At 43.3% G+C, this 13491-nt stretch overlaps 1 protein-coding gene across 1 annotated transcript in view; it reads left to right on the top strand.

Moving 5' to 3' along the window:
* ZNF598 (zinc finger protein 598, E3 ubiquitin ligase) overlaps window positions 1-13491 on the top strand; it is an 824015-nt gene that overhangs the window by 442713 nt on the left and 367811 nt on the right. Inside the window, exon 9 of the mRNA XM_044088900.1 lies at window positions 10932-11698. Coding sequence (XP_043944835.1) covers window positions 10932-11698 — 767 coding nt within the window. The remainder of the gene's footprint in view (window positions 1-10931; window positions 11699-13491) is intronic.

The raw sequence follows: 13491 nt of genomic DNA on the forward strand, positions 1-13491 counted from the left end.
TTGCTTGTTTTCTGTAATTAATTCCCGGTTTTGATTTGCTGGTTGAGGAGATGCAATGATACATTTTTTATTGCTTTTCAAAACTGTTTTTGTTGGGGTAGGTGAATTCATTGCTGCTGGTCTATGTAGGTAGGGTTGGCAGGTGTTTTGTAAGATTTTTAAGCATAGTAATTTTTATTCTTTTTTTTTTGCTCCCACAAGTGACTTGTGGCTGCTCCCAAGGTCTTAACTCATCCTGTAGGTCTACTAGGCTCTCCTTACCTCCCGCAGACATAACGCCAATCCATTCTTGGGGCTGCTGAGGAGCTCTAACATCTGGGGTGTCGTATTGCTGCCAAGGAGTGTCGTCTTTATGCTACTTAACCCTTCCCCACCTATTGGATCCAAAGAGATGGCATGCAATGCCTGCATGTGTGACTTGGCCAAAGCCTCTCTGTCCTTGTAGATGGCACTCCCCGTGCCTTCTTGATGTTCATCGTGTTTCACTGTTGCAGTCATTACTGTTTGTTATCCTGCTGGCAGGCTACCCGCAGACGGCCTGAATTCCAAAGTCTTGGTCCAGGGTCGGTTGCTATCGCCTCTTCCCTGATGTCAGTGCGTCAGGGGTATAAAAGATGTAGCTGACACCATTTTCTTCAGTCTTTCTTGCCACGCGGTGCCTGAAGCAGATCGCAAGTGCCGGTCAGACGACTCCTGAGATTTTAGTGTTCGAATTTCAGATCCGATGTCTTCATTTAAAGCTAAGTACCCTGTTGGAGAAACTTTTTTCTTGCTCCAGACCGATGTCAGAAAAAGCGGGAAGCAAATACCTCATAAGGATTTCCATTCTTATTGTATTCCTGGCCTAGGCCCTGATCACAATGTTGCTAATTGCAGGTTTTGTGCTAGATTTAACCAACGCACTATTAAGGGTCGGTACGATTTTGCATTTCATTACTTTGGCCGAAGATTTAATTACAAAATGTCGTCGGATAGCCATCCGACTACCGCAATTCACAAGAAACGCAAGGAAAGGGACAGGCATCCGAGGTCCAAAACAGACGACGTGGCTTCTTCTAAGCCAGTCGCCAGTTCTCAGTGAGGCGCTTTCGTATCCCCTGACGCCCGCTACCTCAGAGCTGCAGGCCGCGTCCGACGTGGAGCAGACTTAGGCCGCTGGAAACTCAAGGTATTGGACACTTGAAAAATATTCCCTCAGATGGGTCCGGAGCTGCTGAGCAGGCGTCTGCTTCTGAGGGTGTTTTCAGGCCTACACAGTTATATGTAAAACCGACTACAGCTTCAAAGGCAAAGACTAAAGCACCACTAAAGACGAAGCAATAAGTGCAGCAAGCCCATGGACAGGCCTCATGCCTAAAAAACAGATGCTCAAAATGGCCGAAGACCTAATTACTTTGATCAAGGGTTCCCATCCCCCTCCTGATAAGAGGCCTAGTCAAGAGACAGAGTATGAATCTTCAGATCAGGTTTCCATTTCCTGTGACTCCTCTTCTGAACAGGAATTCTCTCTTCCTCCCTATGAGGATTCTGATGCTGAAGAATCTATCCCTTCAGCCTCTCTCCTCCTGAGGATTATTCTTTTGGGGAAACCCTGCATACCATGAGGGAGCACTCCACTGGGAGAGCCAAGACTACTCAGAATCTAAGAAAAGGCTCAGAGATTTTCTTTTACTACTTCAGCATAGGCCTCTTGCTATCCCCCCTGTTTTAGACATTGTAGATTATGTATTTTCAGAGTCCGGCCTGTCTCCTGACTCTTTACCCCCTGCACCTGTTAAGCCAGACAGATACTACAGGGTTCCAGATTCACTTAAATTTCTTTAAAAACCCCGCTGCTGACCCAGAAACTATTTCTCAGGGTCCCAAAGGGGTCAAGGCTTCCACTGCAAAAAACCCTATCCCCTCTGATAGGGATTCAAGGGCACTGTACAGATGGGGGAAAAGGGTTTACACTGCTGCTACCTTGGCTGTGAGGGCTTTAAATTGTCAATTTCATATGCTTAAATATCAGCAGTACTTACTGTCACTGTTCAGAAAATGTTAACTAATTCTGAATGTGCCGAAAACAAGGAAATGCAAGATTTATTGCATGCAACTGAACAAGTGGGAAAGCATACTTTGCAGTGTGGTTTTGATTCTCTGGAGGCCTCTTGCAGGGCCGCTGTTACGGATTCTGTCATTAGGAGGCATGCTTGGTTAAAGGAACAGAATCTGCTTGATCATGTTAAAGCAAAATTATTAGATGCTCCATTACAGCATGATACTTTGTTTGGTGTTAAAGCAGAAGAGGTGTTGAAGAAAATGGAGGACAAAGCGAAATCTATGCAGACAGTTAAGGATTTCTTACAGGTGCAGCCACCCAGATTTAGCAGGAACTGGCCTACAAAGAATTGGTCCTTTCCAATGTCAGACAGGCCACAAAGAGGCAGATACAGACGCCCCAGAGGCAGATCCCAGCCCCAAGGCTCATACAGGCCTAAACAATGGGGTGCTTCTACCTCCAAAAGCAGAGAAGACAAATCACAGCCATACAGGAAACAGTCCCAATGACTTTCCTCTGACAGCACCAAGCACTTATTTTTTGGCAGCCCCCTTAGGGGGAAAACTAGCACTTTTTTCACAAAATTGGCACATTATCACCCAGGACAAATGGGTCTTGAATATAGTGTCTCAGGGCTACAGGTTCCACTTTCACACCCTGCCAAGGGCAAAAGGTATGCCAGACCTGCCACACAATTAATGGGCAGAGGCACAAAAGCATGTTTCATCCCTCATGGACATGAGGGCCATTCAGCGCGTACCATAGCAAGAGCAGGGACAAGGATTTCACTTGAGACTTTTCTTGGTACCCAGAAAGGACAAAGCCTGGAGACCAATACTGGACCTGTCTATTCTAAACACATTTCTGGACATTCCAAAATTCAAAATGTTGACTCTGCAACAGCTTCTGCCCATGCTGGGCAAGAAGGCTTCACTTGTAACTTTGGACCTAAAAGAGGCATACCTGCATGTCCCAGTCAGACAATCTTGCAGAAGATACCTCAGATTCATAGCTGGCTCAATGCACTACCAAGTCTCTGCACTGCCCTTTGGCTTATCTACTGCGCCCAGGGTCTTCACAAAATGCATGGCACCAGTAATTGCATTTTGCAGACAAAGAGGAATTCAAATATATCCTTACTTGGACGACTGCCTTATTCAAGCAGAGAGCAAGGACATTCTACTAAAGCATCTGGCATTTGTAAAAAGATTACTAATTTGCCTAGGGTACACAGTAAACGAAAATAAATCAAAACTAGTACCCTCTCAAGAGATAATATTCCTGGGTGCAAGCTTAAATACAACTGCCCAGATGGCTTATCTCACGCCAGACAAAGGCAACTGACTTCTTACTTCAGAATGTTGGCAACAAAGACCCAGTTATCTGCAAGAAAAATTTTGCAGGCTTTGGGCTTTATGGCATCCTGTATTCTGCTAATTCCATATGCCAGACTGCATATGAGGAAACATCAATGGCATCTAAAAAGTGTTTGGACTCAACATTGCCACAACCTGGAAACATTAATTACCCTCATTCCCTGCCTGCAACAGGAGTTTCGATGGTGGGTACAGGCCTGTCACCACAACAAGGGACAGCCATTCACTTTACCCACAGCCAGGCAGACACTAACAACGGATGTATCAGATTATGCCTGGGGGCCCACATGGCAGGAAAATGTATTCAGGGCACATGGCCCGCAAGCCAGATGCAGCTTCATATCAATCAAAAAGAGATGCTAGCTGTTCAGAATGCCCTAACAGCTTTCAAGGATCTACTTCATCCAGGACAACTACTGATAAAGACGGACAATACTACAGTACATAAACAAGCAGGGAGGCACACATTCCTACCCCCTCTGCAGACAAGCCATGACTTTGTGGGACACAGCATTGACTTACCAAGTTCACCTGCAAGCACAATTCCTGCCAGGAAAGATAAATACTCTGGCATACGAACTAAGCAGAAACCTCATGGATCCACAAGTCTTCAGCATGATGACAAGGAAATGGGGATGCCCAGACATAGATCTATTTGCCTCCTGCCAACTACAGAGATTTTGCACAAGGACTTATCACAAGCAAGCATGGAAAGTGGATACCTTATCCTTCAGCTGGAAAAACATAACAGTATATGCCTTTCCTCCACTGCCTCTCCTCTCCAAGGTACTCCTAAAGGTCAGACAAGAGAAGCCAAAAATGGTACTTATTGCCCCAGACTGGCCACGCCAGCACTGGTACCCAGTCCTAAAGAACTTGTCTCAAGGTCCAGCCTGGACATTGCCTCAAATTCCTCACTCACTGACCCAACAAAACAATCAGATCCTGCACAGCCAACTCAGGACCTTAAATCTGCAAGCATGGCGGATAATGTAGCCAGTCAGAACACTCCTTTCTCCAAAGCTGTGATGGATGTTACTTTGAAGGCCAGGAGGCCCAGTACCAGAAAATCTTATGCAGAAAAATGGAAGAGATTCTGTGCTTGGAACCAGGCACAAGGAATTGACACGTTTGTACCTAATATTCCTCAGATTTTACAATACTTAACTGAGATGCTGGACAAAGGCTTATCCTTTTCATCAATTAAGATCCATGCCTCTGCCATTTCAGCCCATTACAATACAGAACCACCTACCTTTTCTCATCCTTTAATAAGGCAGTACCTCAGAGGGGCCAAAAACATGAGACCTCCAAGGAGAACACCAATACCTGCATGGGACCTCAACTATGTCTTGGAAAAACTCAAACTGCCTCCTTTTGAGCCAGCCTCAACAGCTGATATAAAATTCTTATCCTGGAAAACAGCTCTGCTCCTAGCAATAACCTCTGCAAGACGAGTCTCTGAGTTACAGGCACTCATGGCTGTGGAACCTTTTATCATTTTCCATCCAGACAGGGTTTCTCTGAGGACAAACCCGACATTTATGCCTAAGGTGGTGTCCAGTGTGGCCCTTAACCAAACCATTCACTTGCCTACCTTTTATCCAAACCCACAGAACAAGGGTGAGAGACTTTTGCATTCTTTGGAAATACACAGACAGCTACGCTTCTATTTGGACAGAACTAAAGCTTTCAGAAAGACTGAGCAACTTTTAGTGGCATATGCTGCAGGATCACAAGTAAAGGCCATCTCAAAACAGACTATTTCAAAATGGATAGGCCATTGTATTCGTTTCTGCTATTCACAACATGGCAAATCAGTGCCTAAGGGTATTAGGCCACATTCAACCAGAGCAGCAGCCACTTCAGCAGCTTTCCTCAGAGAAGTACCAACCAAGGACATTTTAGAAGCTGCAACTTGGAGTTTAGTGCACACTTACAAAGCACTACAACTTACCTCTCTACTCCTAAATCCAGAGCAGGCTTTGCCACTGCAGTTCTGCAGGGCCTCATAGCCTCTCCTAATCCTATTTAGCCCCAGCCACCCATCCCCAGCTTTGGGATTCATCCCAACAGTAATGACTGCAACAGTGAAACACGATGAACATAGTACAGTTGTGTACCTACCATAAATGTAGATGTTAGAGTGTATTCACAGTTGCAGTCCGGGTTACCCTCCCACCATCCGTCTTTCTTTTGCTGGGTCTTATCTGTACTTCTCTATTCTGTACAACCTATGTGGTGTATTTGCTTGTAGATGAAGGAAATGTTTACCTTAGTGCTTGCATGTTTATTGGCATAATTTTTAGCATGCCCTTTTGGGGGCACCTGACATCTGGGGCAAGAAAAACTGAAGAAAATGGCATCGGCTACATCTTTTATACCCCTGGCGCACTGACGCCAGGGAAGAGGCGACCACAACCGACGCCGGACCAAGACTTTGGAATTCAGGCCGACTGCAGGTAGCCTGCCAGCAGGATAACCAACAGTAATTACTGCAATAGTGAATACACTCCTTAACATCTACATTTATGGTAGGTACACAGCTGTACTTTCTTTACCAGGGATAAACTGTTGAGATGTGCCTGAGCATGTGCCCTTCCTGTCAGGATGAACACTCCCATTCTCCCTGTCCTTGCTTTCAAGAGCCAAAGCTGAAAATTAAGCTGTGGTCACTTGGGCAGCAAGTAGTGAGGGCTTTATCCCCCTATCCCAACTGCAGAGGTTAGGTATTCATGGTATTTAGTTGAATCAGTTTGATTAAATTTTAAGACTTCCAGGCAGTGTCATGCCACCATTAGAGAGTTTGGACTGAAGCCCACATTGGGCCTCTCCCATACCTTTCCCCACTCTGAGCTGTCCATGACATGCTTACAATCTAGTACCTTTTCCTCATTTCCCAATACTACTTTCTTATAACCCCCAGAGCATAATACTCTCCACATTGGTGGTAAATGTCATACTCCCTTCAGGTCCTTTGTCACTATCTCATAGATGGACAAAATAACAAGTCCTGCCCATCTTCTGTATCTCTTTGGATAACCCCTTTGGAGATGTCTTCAGGATTTGCCTAAACAGCTTAGGCTTGTCTTTGATCCCTTCTCTCATAGCCTCCAAAGCGACTTGAGAAGCCTGGGGGTGGGGGTCATCCTCTGCTTGGAGCTAGTCATTTGAAATGCTTTAAAGGCAAAGTAGAGGCATATTCAGATTCTATACCTTCCTCAGGGTTCATGGAGTATATTCTACAAGCTGCTCTGCTGTGTAAGTGGATGGAGCAGCTGCTAAGCATTCTACTAATGACTGGATTGTGATCTCTTCAGTCTAGCATATGTCCTAGAAATGGCAGCATTTGCCACCTGAGGATTCTGGAGCTGTGGGCAGGTGTGTCAAGAGAGTATACTCATCTGCGACATTGAGAGAGACATCTATTTTCTGTCCCTTCTGTCCCACTTTCAGACTCAGTTAGTGAGGAAAACTTTTAGATAAGCTCAAGAGTCTTCTCCGGTCTGGTCTCTAGGAGAACTTCCAAGACTTTCCCTGATGTTTGCAGTATGATGCCACAAGTCATACTATAATTTTGAATGTTCTAGCATTTTGAATAGTTCTGCAGGCTCAGATTTGTGCCTGTGCTGTATGGCAGGACCAAGGGTTTTAGTGTACAAGCTCAGAAAACAAGATCATAAATGCCCATTTCTTGGAGGAAGTACTCTTTCATCAAGTGACCCAAGACCTGGTTGATGATGACTTGATGAGTAAACAGGCCCTGAACTCTTATGGCAGACCTGTGATCTGTCTCTTTTACTCCTTCCTCTTCTAGACCTGGCTAATCCCATAGGGTGAAGAGGCCTCTACAGTGCCTTATAAAGTCCTGCGTTATCTGTCTTTCCCCCTCCTTCCATGACTTTAAAATCAGCCAAGAGGGCTACTAGTTCACATACCCTGTTGCAGTTCTTTCTGCAGTATGGGATCACCTGTTGTGGCGATGGTGGTTCTTAGTGTGTGCTGTGACTTGGAAAATCATTGCATAGAGTTGGTGGGTCTTAAATCTGGTCATTTTGACCCATGTTATGGAGTTTCATTCCCCCCACCCCAAGAAAGGGTTGCATTATCATGTCAGCCAGTGTCTGTGGAGGACTTGGGATAGATGCCGGCTCTGCTACTCAGAGGAACTATAGGAGCTATCTTGAAGGTTCCCCCCCTCCCCGGTCCTAAATGGATCAGGCAACTTTTACCACAGCAGCTTCAGCAAGCTCATCGACAAATTAGATTTAGTACAAAGTATTTTCCATTCGGGCCTTCGTTATCTTAGCATTGTGTTCAAAGTGATCCTTCTTTAGATCATCCTTTGAATGCTGTCTTTGAGGTTGACTACATAGTGGAAGATGTCCTATCCTGTCTGAACCAGCTGACCTAGCTGGAAGAAGATAGTTTGTAACAGTGGAGCGGGAAAGTCTCCAGTGTCTGTTTATACTTGCATTTGTGGAATGCTAAGGAGATCATGGCCTCTGCATTGTGAGTGAAGCTGCAGTCCAGGATTGGATTCTACTGCACCTTGTGGGTTTTGTGGCAATCTCTGTAACTAGGTGTCAGTGCCTACAAAGCCTCCATGCTGTGTCACAGATCTATCCGTGGTGTTAAATCTTTGTCATCATCTCCTTGCATGGGAGATAGTCCCCACAAATCTTCTAGAGGACTTCCCTTTCTGTATTTGAACTTGACATAGGTTTGAAAACTGGTGCTTTGTATAGAAATTGGAGAGCCTTCTTAGATTCTCACAAGGTAGGGAGTATGATTTCCCACCTTGAGAGGGGAGTTCATATCAACCGTTTGGAGTTTAGTGCAGTACCTCTCGACATGAAGGCTATGGAGAATAAGCTGTCTCCCAGTCTTTCTTTTGTCCAGTTTAACATGCCAGTCTTTCGTATTGTATCCAGATAAGCAAGAGGTTGCAAGGTTGTGCCTCCTGCGCAGGAAGGCTTTGTTGGTTTGGTACTGGACCAGACAAGGCGCTTCACTCTCATCAGTTCACATATCAGAGAAGGTGAATTTAGATGGTGGATACTGTTCAGTCATGTCTCTAGTCCACTCTGGCCACGTCTAGTCATTTGGAAAACTGTAGTGATTGACCGTTTTTACCACTCTAGAGAGTGCATTTCTGTTTTCCCTCTTTTCAGATTAGCAGGACATGGGGGAGGTTGCGGGGCATGTTCTGCCACTCTAGTTGAACAGGAGGTTCCTCTTAGCAATGGTGTACCTAAATGCACTCAACAGCCGGTTCTTTAGGTTCTGACTTCCTTTATAGCCTTCACTTGCAGGTACAATGGTATGTTTCTTTAAGACTGCCTTGGTGTGTACTGAGAGAGTCTCTTTTTGTCACTGTCCTGCAACTGTGAAAATATATTTATGGGTATGGCTGGGTATTCAGGGTTGCTACTATATGCTTGTTGCCCCTGCAAAGACATTATTTTGTTTTTTGTGGTTGGTGTTTAGGCTAAGTATGTTCTCAGTTGGTTCTAATTTAGCTGATAGTTTTATATGCAGTTGTTTCTGGGTTGTACATAGTGGAAACATTCCTGCTGGTTCCACACCTCATTCTAAAGTTCAGGAAAGAAATACCAGAGCTTATTCATGTCCCCTCTTAGTGATCTTGAAGACTAGTTTGGGTTCAGCTTATACGATCTGTAGTGGTACAACTCCACCTCATGTTTGACTCTCTATTCAGACTCCTTATTCCATCAGCCCTGGATGGTGATAGTCTTAGAGAAGGTTGAGGCTACTGGAGAGCCCTCTGCTTGGCAAGCTCATGCATCCATGTGGAAATGATTTTCAGTTTAAGTGGATCAGTTTCCTGTGTATCTGTGGTTTGTCATCTTGAGTAATTTTAACGCACTTTGTCCACAGGTATAAGTCGTTCCCCATTGATTTTGAGTTGAATGGGCACATCCACTATTTCTGAACATCGTGACTCTTGTGGTGGGCAGGATTATATCTTTGCAGGAAATGGTCAAGCAATCCATCTCCACCGTATTCTTGAGGAATCATGTTTGTCTTCAGCATCTAATTTCACGGATGACATGATTACAAATTGCATTGTTTGTCTGCCAACTCCTCAGTACTGAGGTTTTGTGTGTTGGTATTTTTTTTTGTTCCCGAGTAGCTGCCATCTCTTGATGGCATATCTTGAAACTTCAGATGGCTATGTGATGAGAACCATCTCTGTTTTTTCACAAAGAAAGTTTTCCTAAGGATGAAACCACTTTTTCTTCTGAAGATAGTTTCAGCACTTTTTCTTAGCTAGTCCACCTATGTCTTAGTTTTTTGCAGCAGAAACTGAGAGAGTTCTTTGTAGATGTGCACCTTTAGGTTAGATGTTACTTTAAACAAGGTGTGAGATTTTAGGAAGACAGACCATTGTGCATCCCTTTTTCTTCCAAGAAGGAAGAGAATGGTTTGTGTTTGCCAAGTTAAAACCCCCTCGAAAGTGATTGACAACTAGATAACCATCCTTAGTAAAATATGCTAAAAGTTCAGGCAATTAGAACATTGTCTGTCTGTAGTACATGCTTCAAGACTGCCTTTACTGGATTTCTATGCACATTTTCTGCAGATGTTGGCATTTGAACCACAGCTCGGGGGGGGGGGGGGGTTGGGGGGGTTGGCCATAGTTCAAAACTGTACATAAGACTTAGCTGAGTTTTGTGCTCGTGCAGTTGCCTGACTACCTCCAGGTTTCTGTTACTCAAGTCTCCGAAGTACACATCATTGAGCATCTTCAATAGAAGGTGCGTTATTCCATCAATTGATGTACAAGAGAAATCCCCCCCTTGCTGGGTCATAATTACCCTTGCTTTAATCTCTTCTAGATGAGTATTTTTTTGCCAGCTGCAGCTGTTGGTGTTCCATGTTACTTAGGCAATTATATTACTTATTTAGCATAGTAATCTGCTGTACGTTCATTCAGCAAGCTCTCATCCCTCTTGAAAGACCTATTTCCACAGAAGTTCAAGAGTACTTTGAGGTTGTCCGTCTTCAGAGAAAGCTATAGTAAGTAAAAGGGGTGCAGAATGTAGTGCCCTCCCTTGCATATAAGGTGTGATAGCTTGCCATCTATTTCACCCAGGTGTTTAGAGTCTGTATTCTATTTTTCTTGTTTTCATGTAAACTTTCTGGGAAATGCACTTCATAAACGATACTGTAACCAGTTTTGTCTCAGACTTGCATTTCTTTGATTTGTAATAGTGCTCCATGCAGCATTGAGTAAACTGTCAAACTCTGGGGACATTGCTGTATTGTTGCTGGTGCATCATGGTATGTATCTTGAATGTGGTATTTTACAGAAAACAATGTTAACTTCTGATTGGTGGAGGAGAAATCCAGCAAAGGACTCAGCAAAAAGTGCTATTTCATTTGTCATCTGATATGGCAAGAATGAATATGTATTTTATATGTTTTAGCAGTGTAGTGTAATTGTGCATTATTTTTGTTGTGTAATTAATTTTTCTGTTACCCCCAAGTTCTTTTAAGACAGTACCTGTGGAGCTGAAGGAAGAAGATTTTCCATGCCTGTCCTCAACAGGTTCAGTCCCGCCCAGTGCAGGGATAACTGCACCATATGTGGCCAGTACAAAGAAGACCTCATCATTTCAAGAGGAGGACTTTCCAGCACTTGTGCCTAAAATTAAACCACATAATCCTGTGTCTTCATGTGCTTCTGCATGGAGTAGCAGTTCAAATAAAAAGATGGTCAATCCTCTTACACGTTCTAATAGCAGTTGCAGTCAGACAGTTAAAAAATGTGCCCCGGTGAACAGTAATAAAGGAGGTGTTAAGAACAAAAAGTCATCCCTTTCTGATGATGAAGATAGTGGAAGTGGTTTGACTGCTCAGGAGATCAGAAGTGCCCCAACTATGTTTGATATTTCATCTCTCCTTACCCCATCCATGACACAGACTGTTGGGAAAGTTGGCAAGAAAAAGAAAGTAGGTGCTGAGAAACAAACTGCACCAGTTCAGCATTCTGAGAACCATTCAAATGCTAATATCATCCAGAAGCAGAATACTTCTGATGCAGCGCAAACGCCTGGAAGCATCTCATTACATGTTTCACCTCCAGTTACGAACACCTTAATCAATGGATACTCAGAAAAATTGGACAAGACCAATAACTGTTTCAGAATGCCACCGGGGTTTAAAAACACAGAAATAGCAACACCATCTCCCCTACCAGAAGAAGAATTCCCAGCACTTGGAAGTCCTGCTTTACCAAGAAAGCCTCCTCCAGGTAAACTAGTTTTTAAATATTCTGTGCTTTATATGGTACACTGATACACAGGCAAGGTGCAAAGTCACAGTATCCGTGAATCCGTATTTGAGAACATGACTTTGGTCACTAGGTGACTTTAAATAAGAAAATCTAACTTGTTCTTTGGTATCTCATTTGGATTTTCATAAAGATGCTCTGTAAACAACCCTGACACTTTGCTTTCCAACTTTGAGAGTTTCCCCCACCTTCTGGAAGGAAGTGTATATCATGACCTGCGCCTTTTAGCTAGGCATTAGCATGTGTAAACATTTATGTAGTTCCATAAGGTAAAATTACTTCCTTGGGAGAGAAGGGACTGTTGAAGCTAGCAGTTATTTTACCTCTTGAGTACTGGCACTGGGTTCATAAGATCTGTTGCTGACACAGCAGACATCCCATGAGAACATGTTAATATGCTTTACAGTCTGAGAAAAGTAGTTCAGACTAAAAAAATTAAATTATCATCTGCAATAGCCACAGCTGTTAGCCCTTTAGGTAACGTGGAGTTTCTTTGAGTGTATTATATGTATACCCTGCTGGAGCCCTAGAATGCTTCGTAAAAAAAGAAATAAATAAAATATTTGTTGAAACATTGTTTTGACTGAAAATATGCCAGTTTGTTTGCTTGTGGTGTTCCTCTGTGAAGGCTGCAGCAGCCAGTCCCATTATATGTGGGATTACATTCTCTACTCACTTCATAGTCAAAGAAAATAAAATCCTAATATGCAGTTGTGGTTCATGTAGTCCTCAGCTCTGTTTAAAGATGTTTTATTTCCCAGACCCCCACGTGCATCCTTCTACTCACTCTGTCTCAAAGAGAAAATGTAGCTGACATTGTGCAAGGATGTACCCTCAATTTGTTTCCTCCAAGCACAGTTGAAGATCACAGGCATGCCATGACATTAGTATGCCTGCACTATTCTTATTTACATGCAGTGCACAATGTTTGCCTGTATCCTTGTAAGGTTTTCAGCCCTGCTGATTTTTTCCTGGTACCCACCAGAAGGCACCCCCTCCATTTTTAATTTGCCTTTCTGATGCACTTTGTGTTGTTATATAGTGTTGGAAATGTAAGATCAAATTGAGTGCATGGGACCGGATTTTGAAAGAGAAAACCAACCTATGGTATAGTTAGTGCAACTGGTATTCAGACCTCTCATTTGTACCTTATAAAATGTCCATTTGAGTCTTAAAATTAAAAGTCCATTTTCCATGCTTTTGAACATTGAAATGGTCTGTCACACAGTCATTGTCAAGAATATTTTTTAACTAATATCTGTGGTAAATATTGAACCATTTTGATATGTAAAAAGGCAGTTTTGTAAGAGTAAAGTAGCACATTTTAACTTTGCTGTGAACTTCCTAAGTTGAAGTTGGTAGTAAGCGTTTCACATTTTGGCCCTCTGCTCCCTATTTTGAGCAGTGGTGTGCCATGCATTGGAGCTGGAAATTTGAGAGCTATACTGTTATTACAGTCATTATCTTCACTGTGTTGAACTGTCATTAAAAAATGGTAAAAAAAAAATTCTTAATGCTTTATCTGGAGTTTTATTAGCATTTAAAAATCAAATGTGTGACCAGTTAGTAAAGCTAATCACCCCCCCCAAAAAAAAAAGTCTGCAGGATTGATCTGAACAACTGATGCCTTTACACATTCTGCCATGGCCTTTCACACAGTGTACCTGGCTGGTGCCTTTACGCATTCTGCCATGGCCTTTCACACAGTGTACCTGGCTAGTGCCTGTACGTATTCTGCCATGGCCTTTCACACA

Source organism: Protopterus annectens, chromosome 12.part0 (genome assembly GCF_019279795.1).
Source record: "Protopterus annectens isolate FY-2018-M chromosome 12.part0, PAN1.0, whole genome shotgun sequence".
NCBI classification, from domain to species: Eukaryota; Metazoa; Chordata; order Ceratodontiformes; family Protopteridae; genus Protopterus; species Protopterus annectens.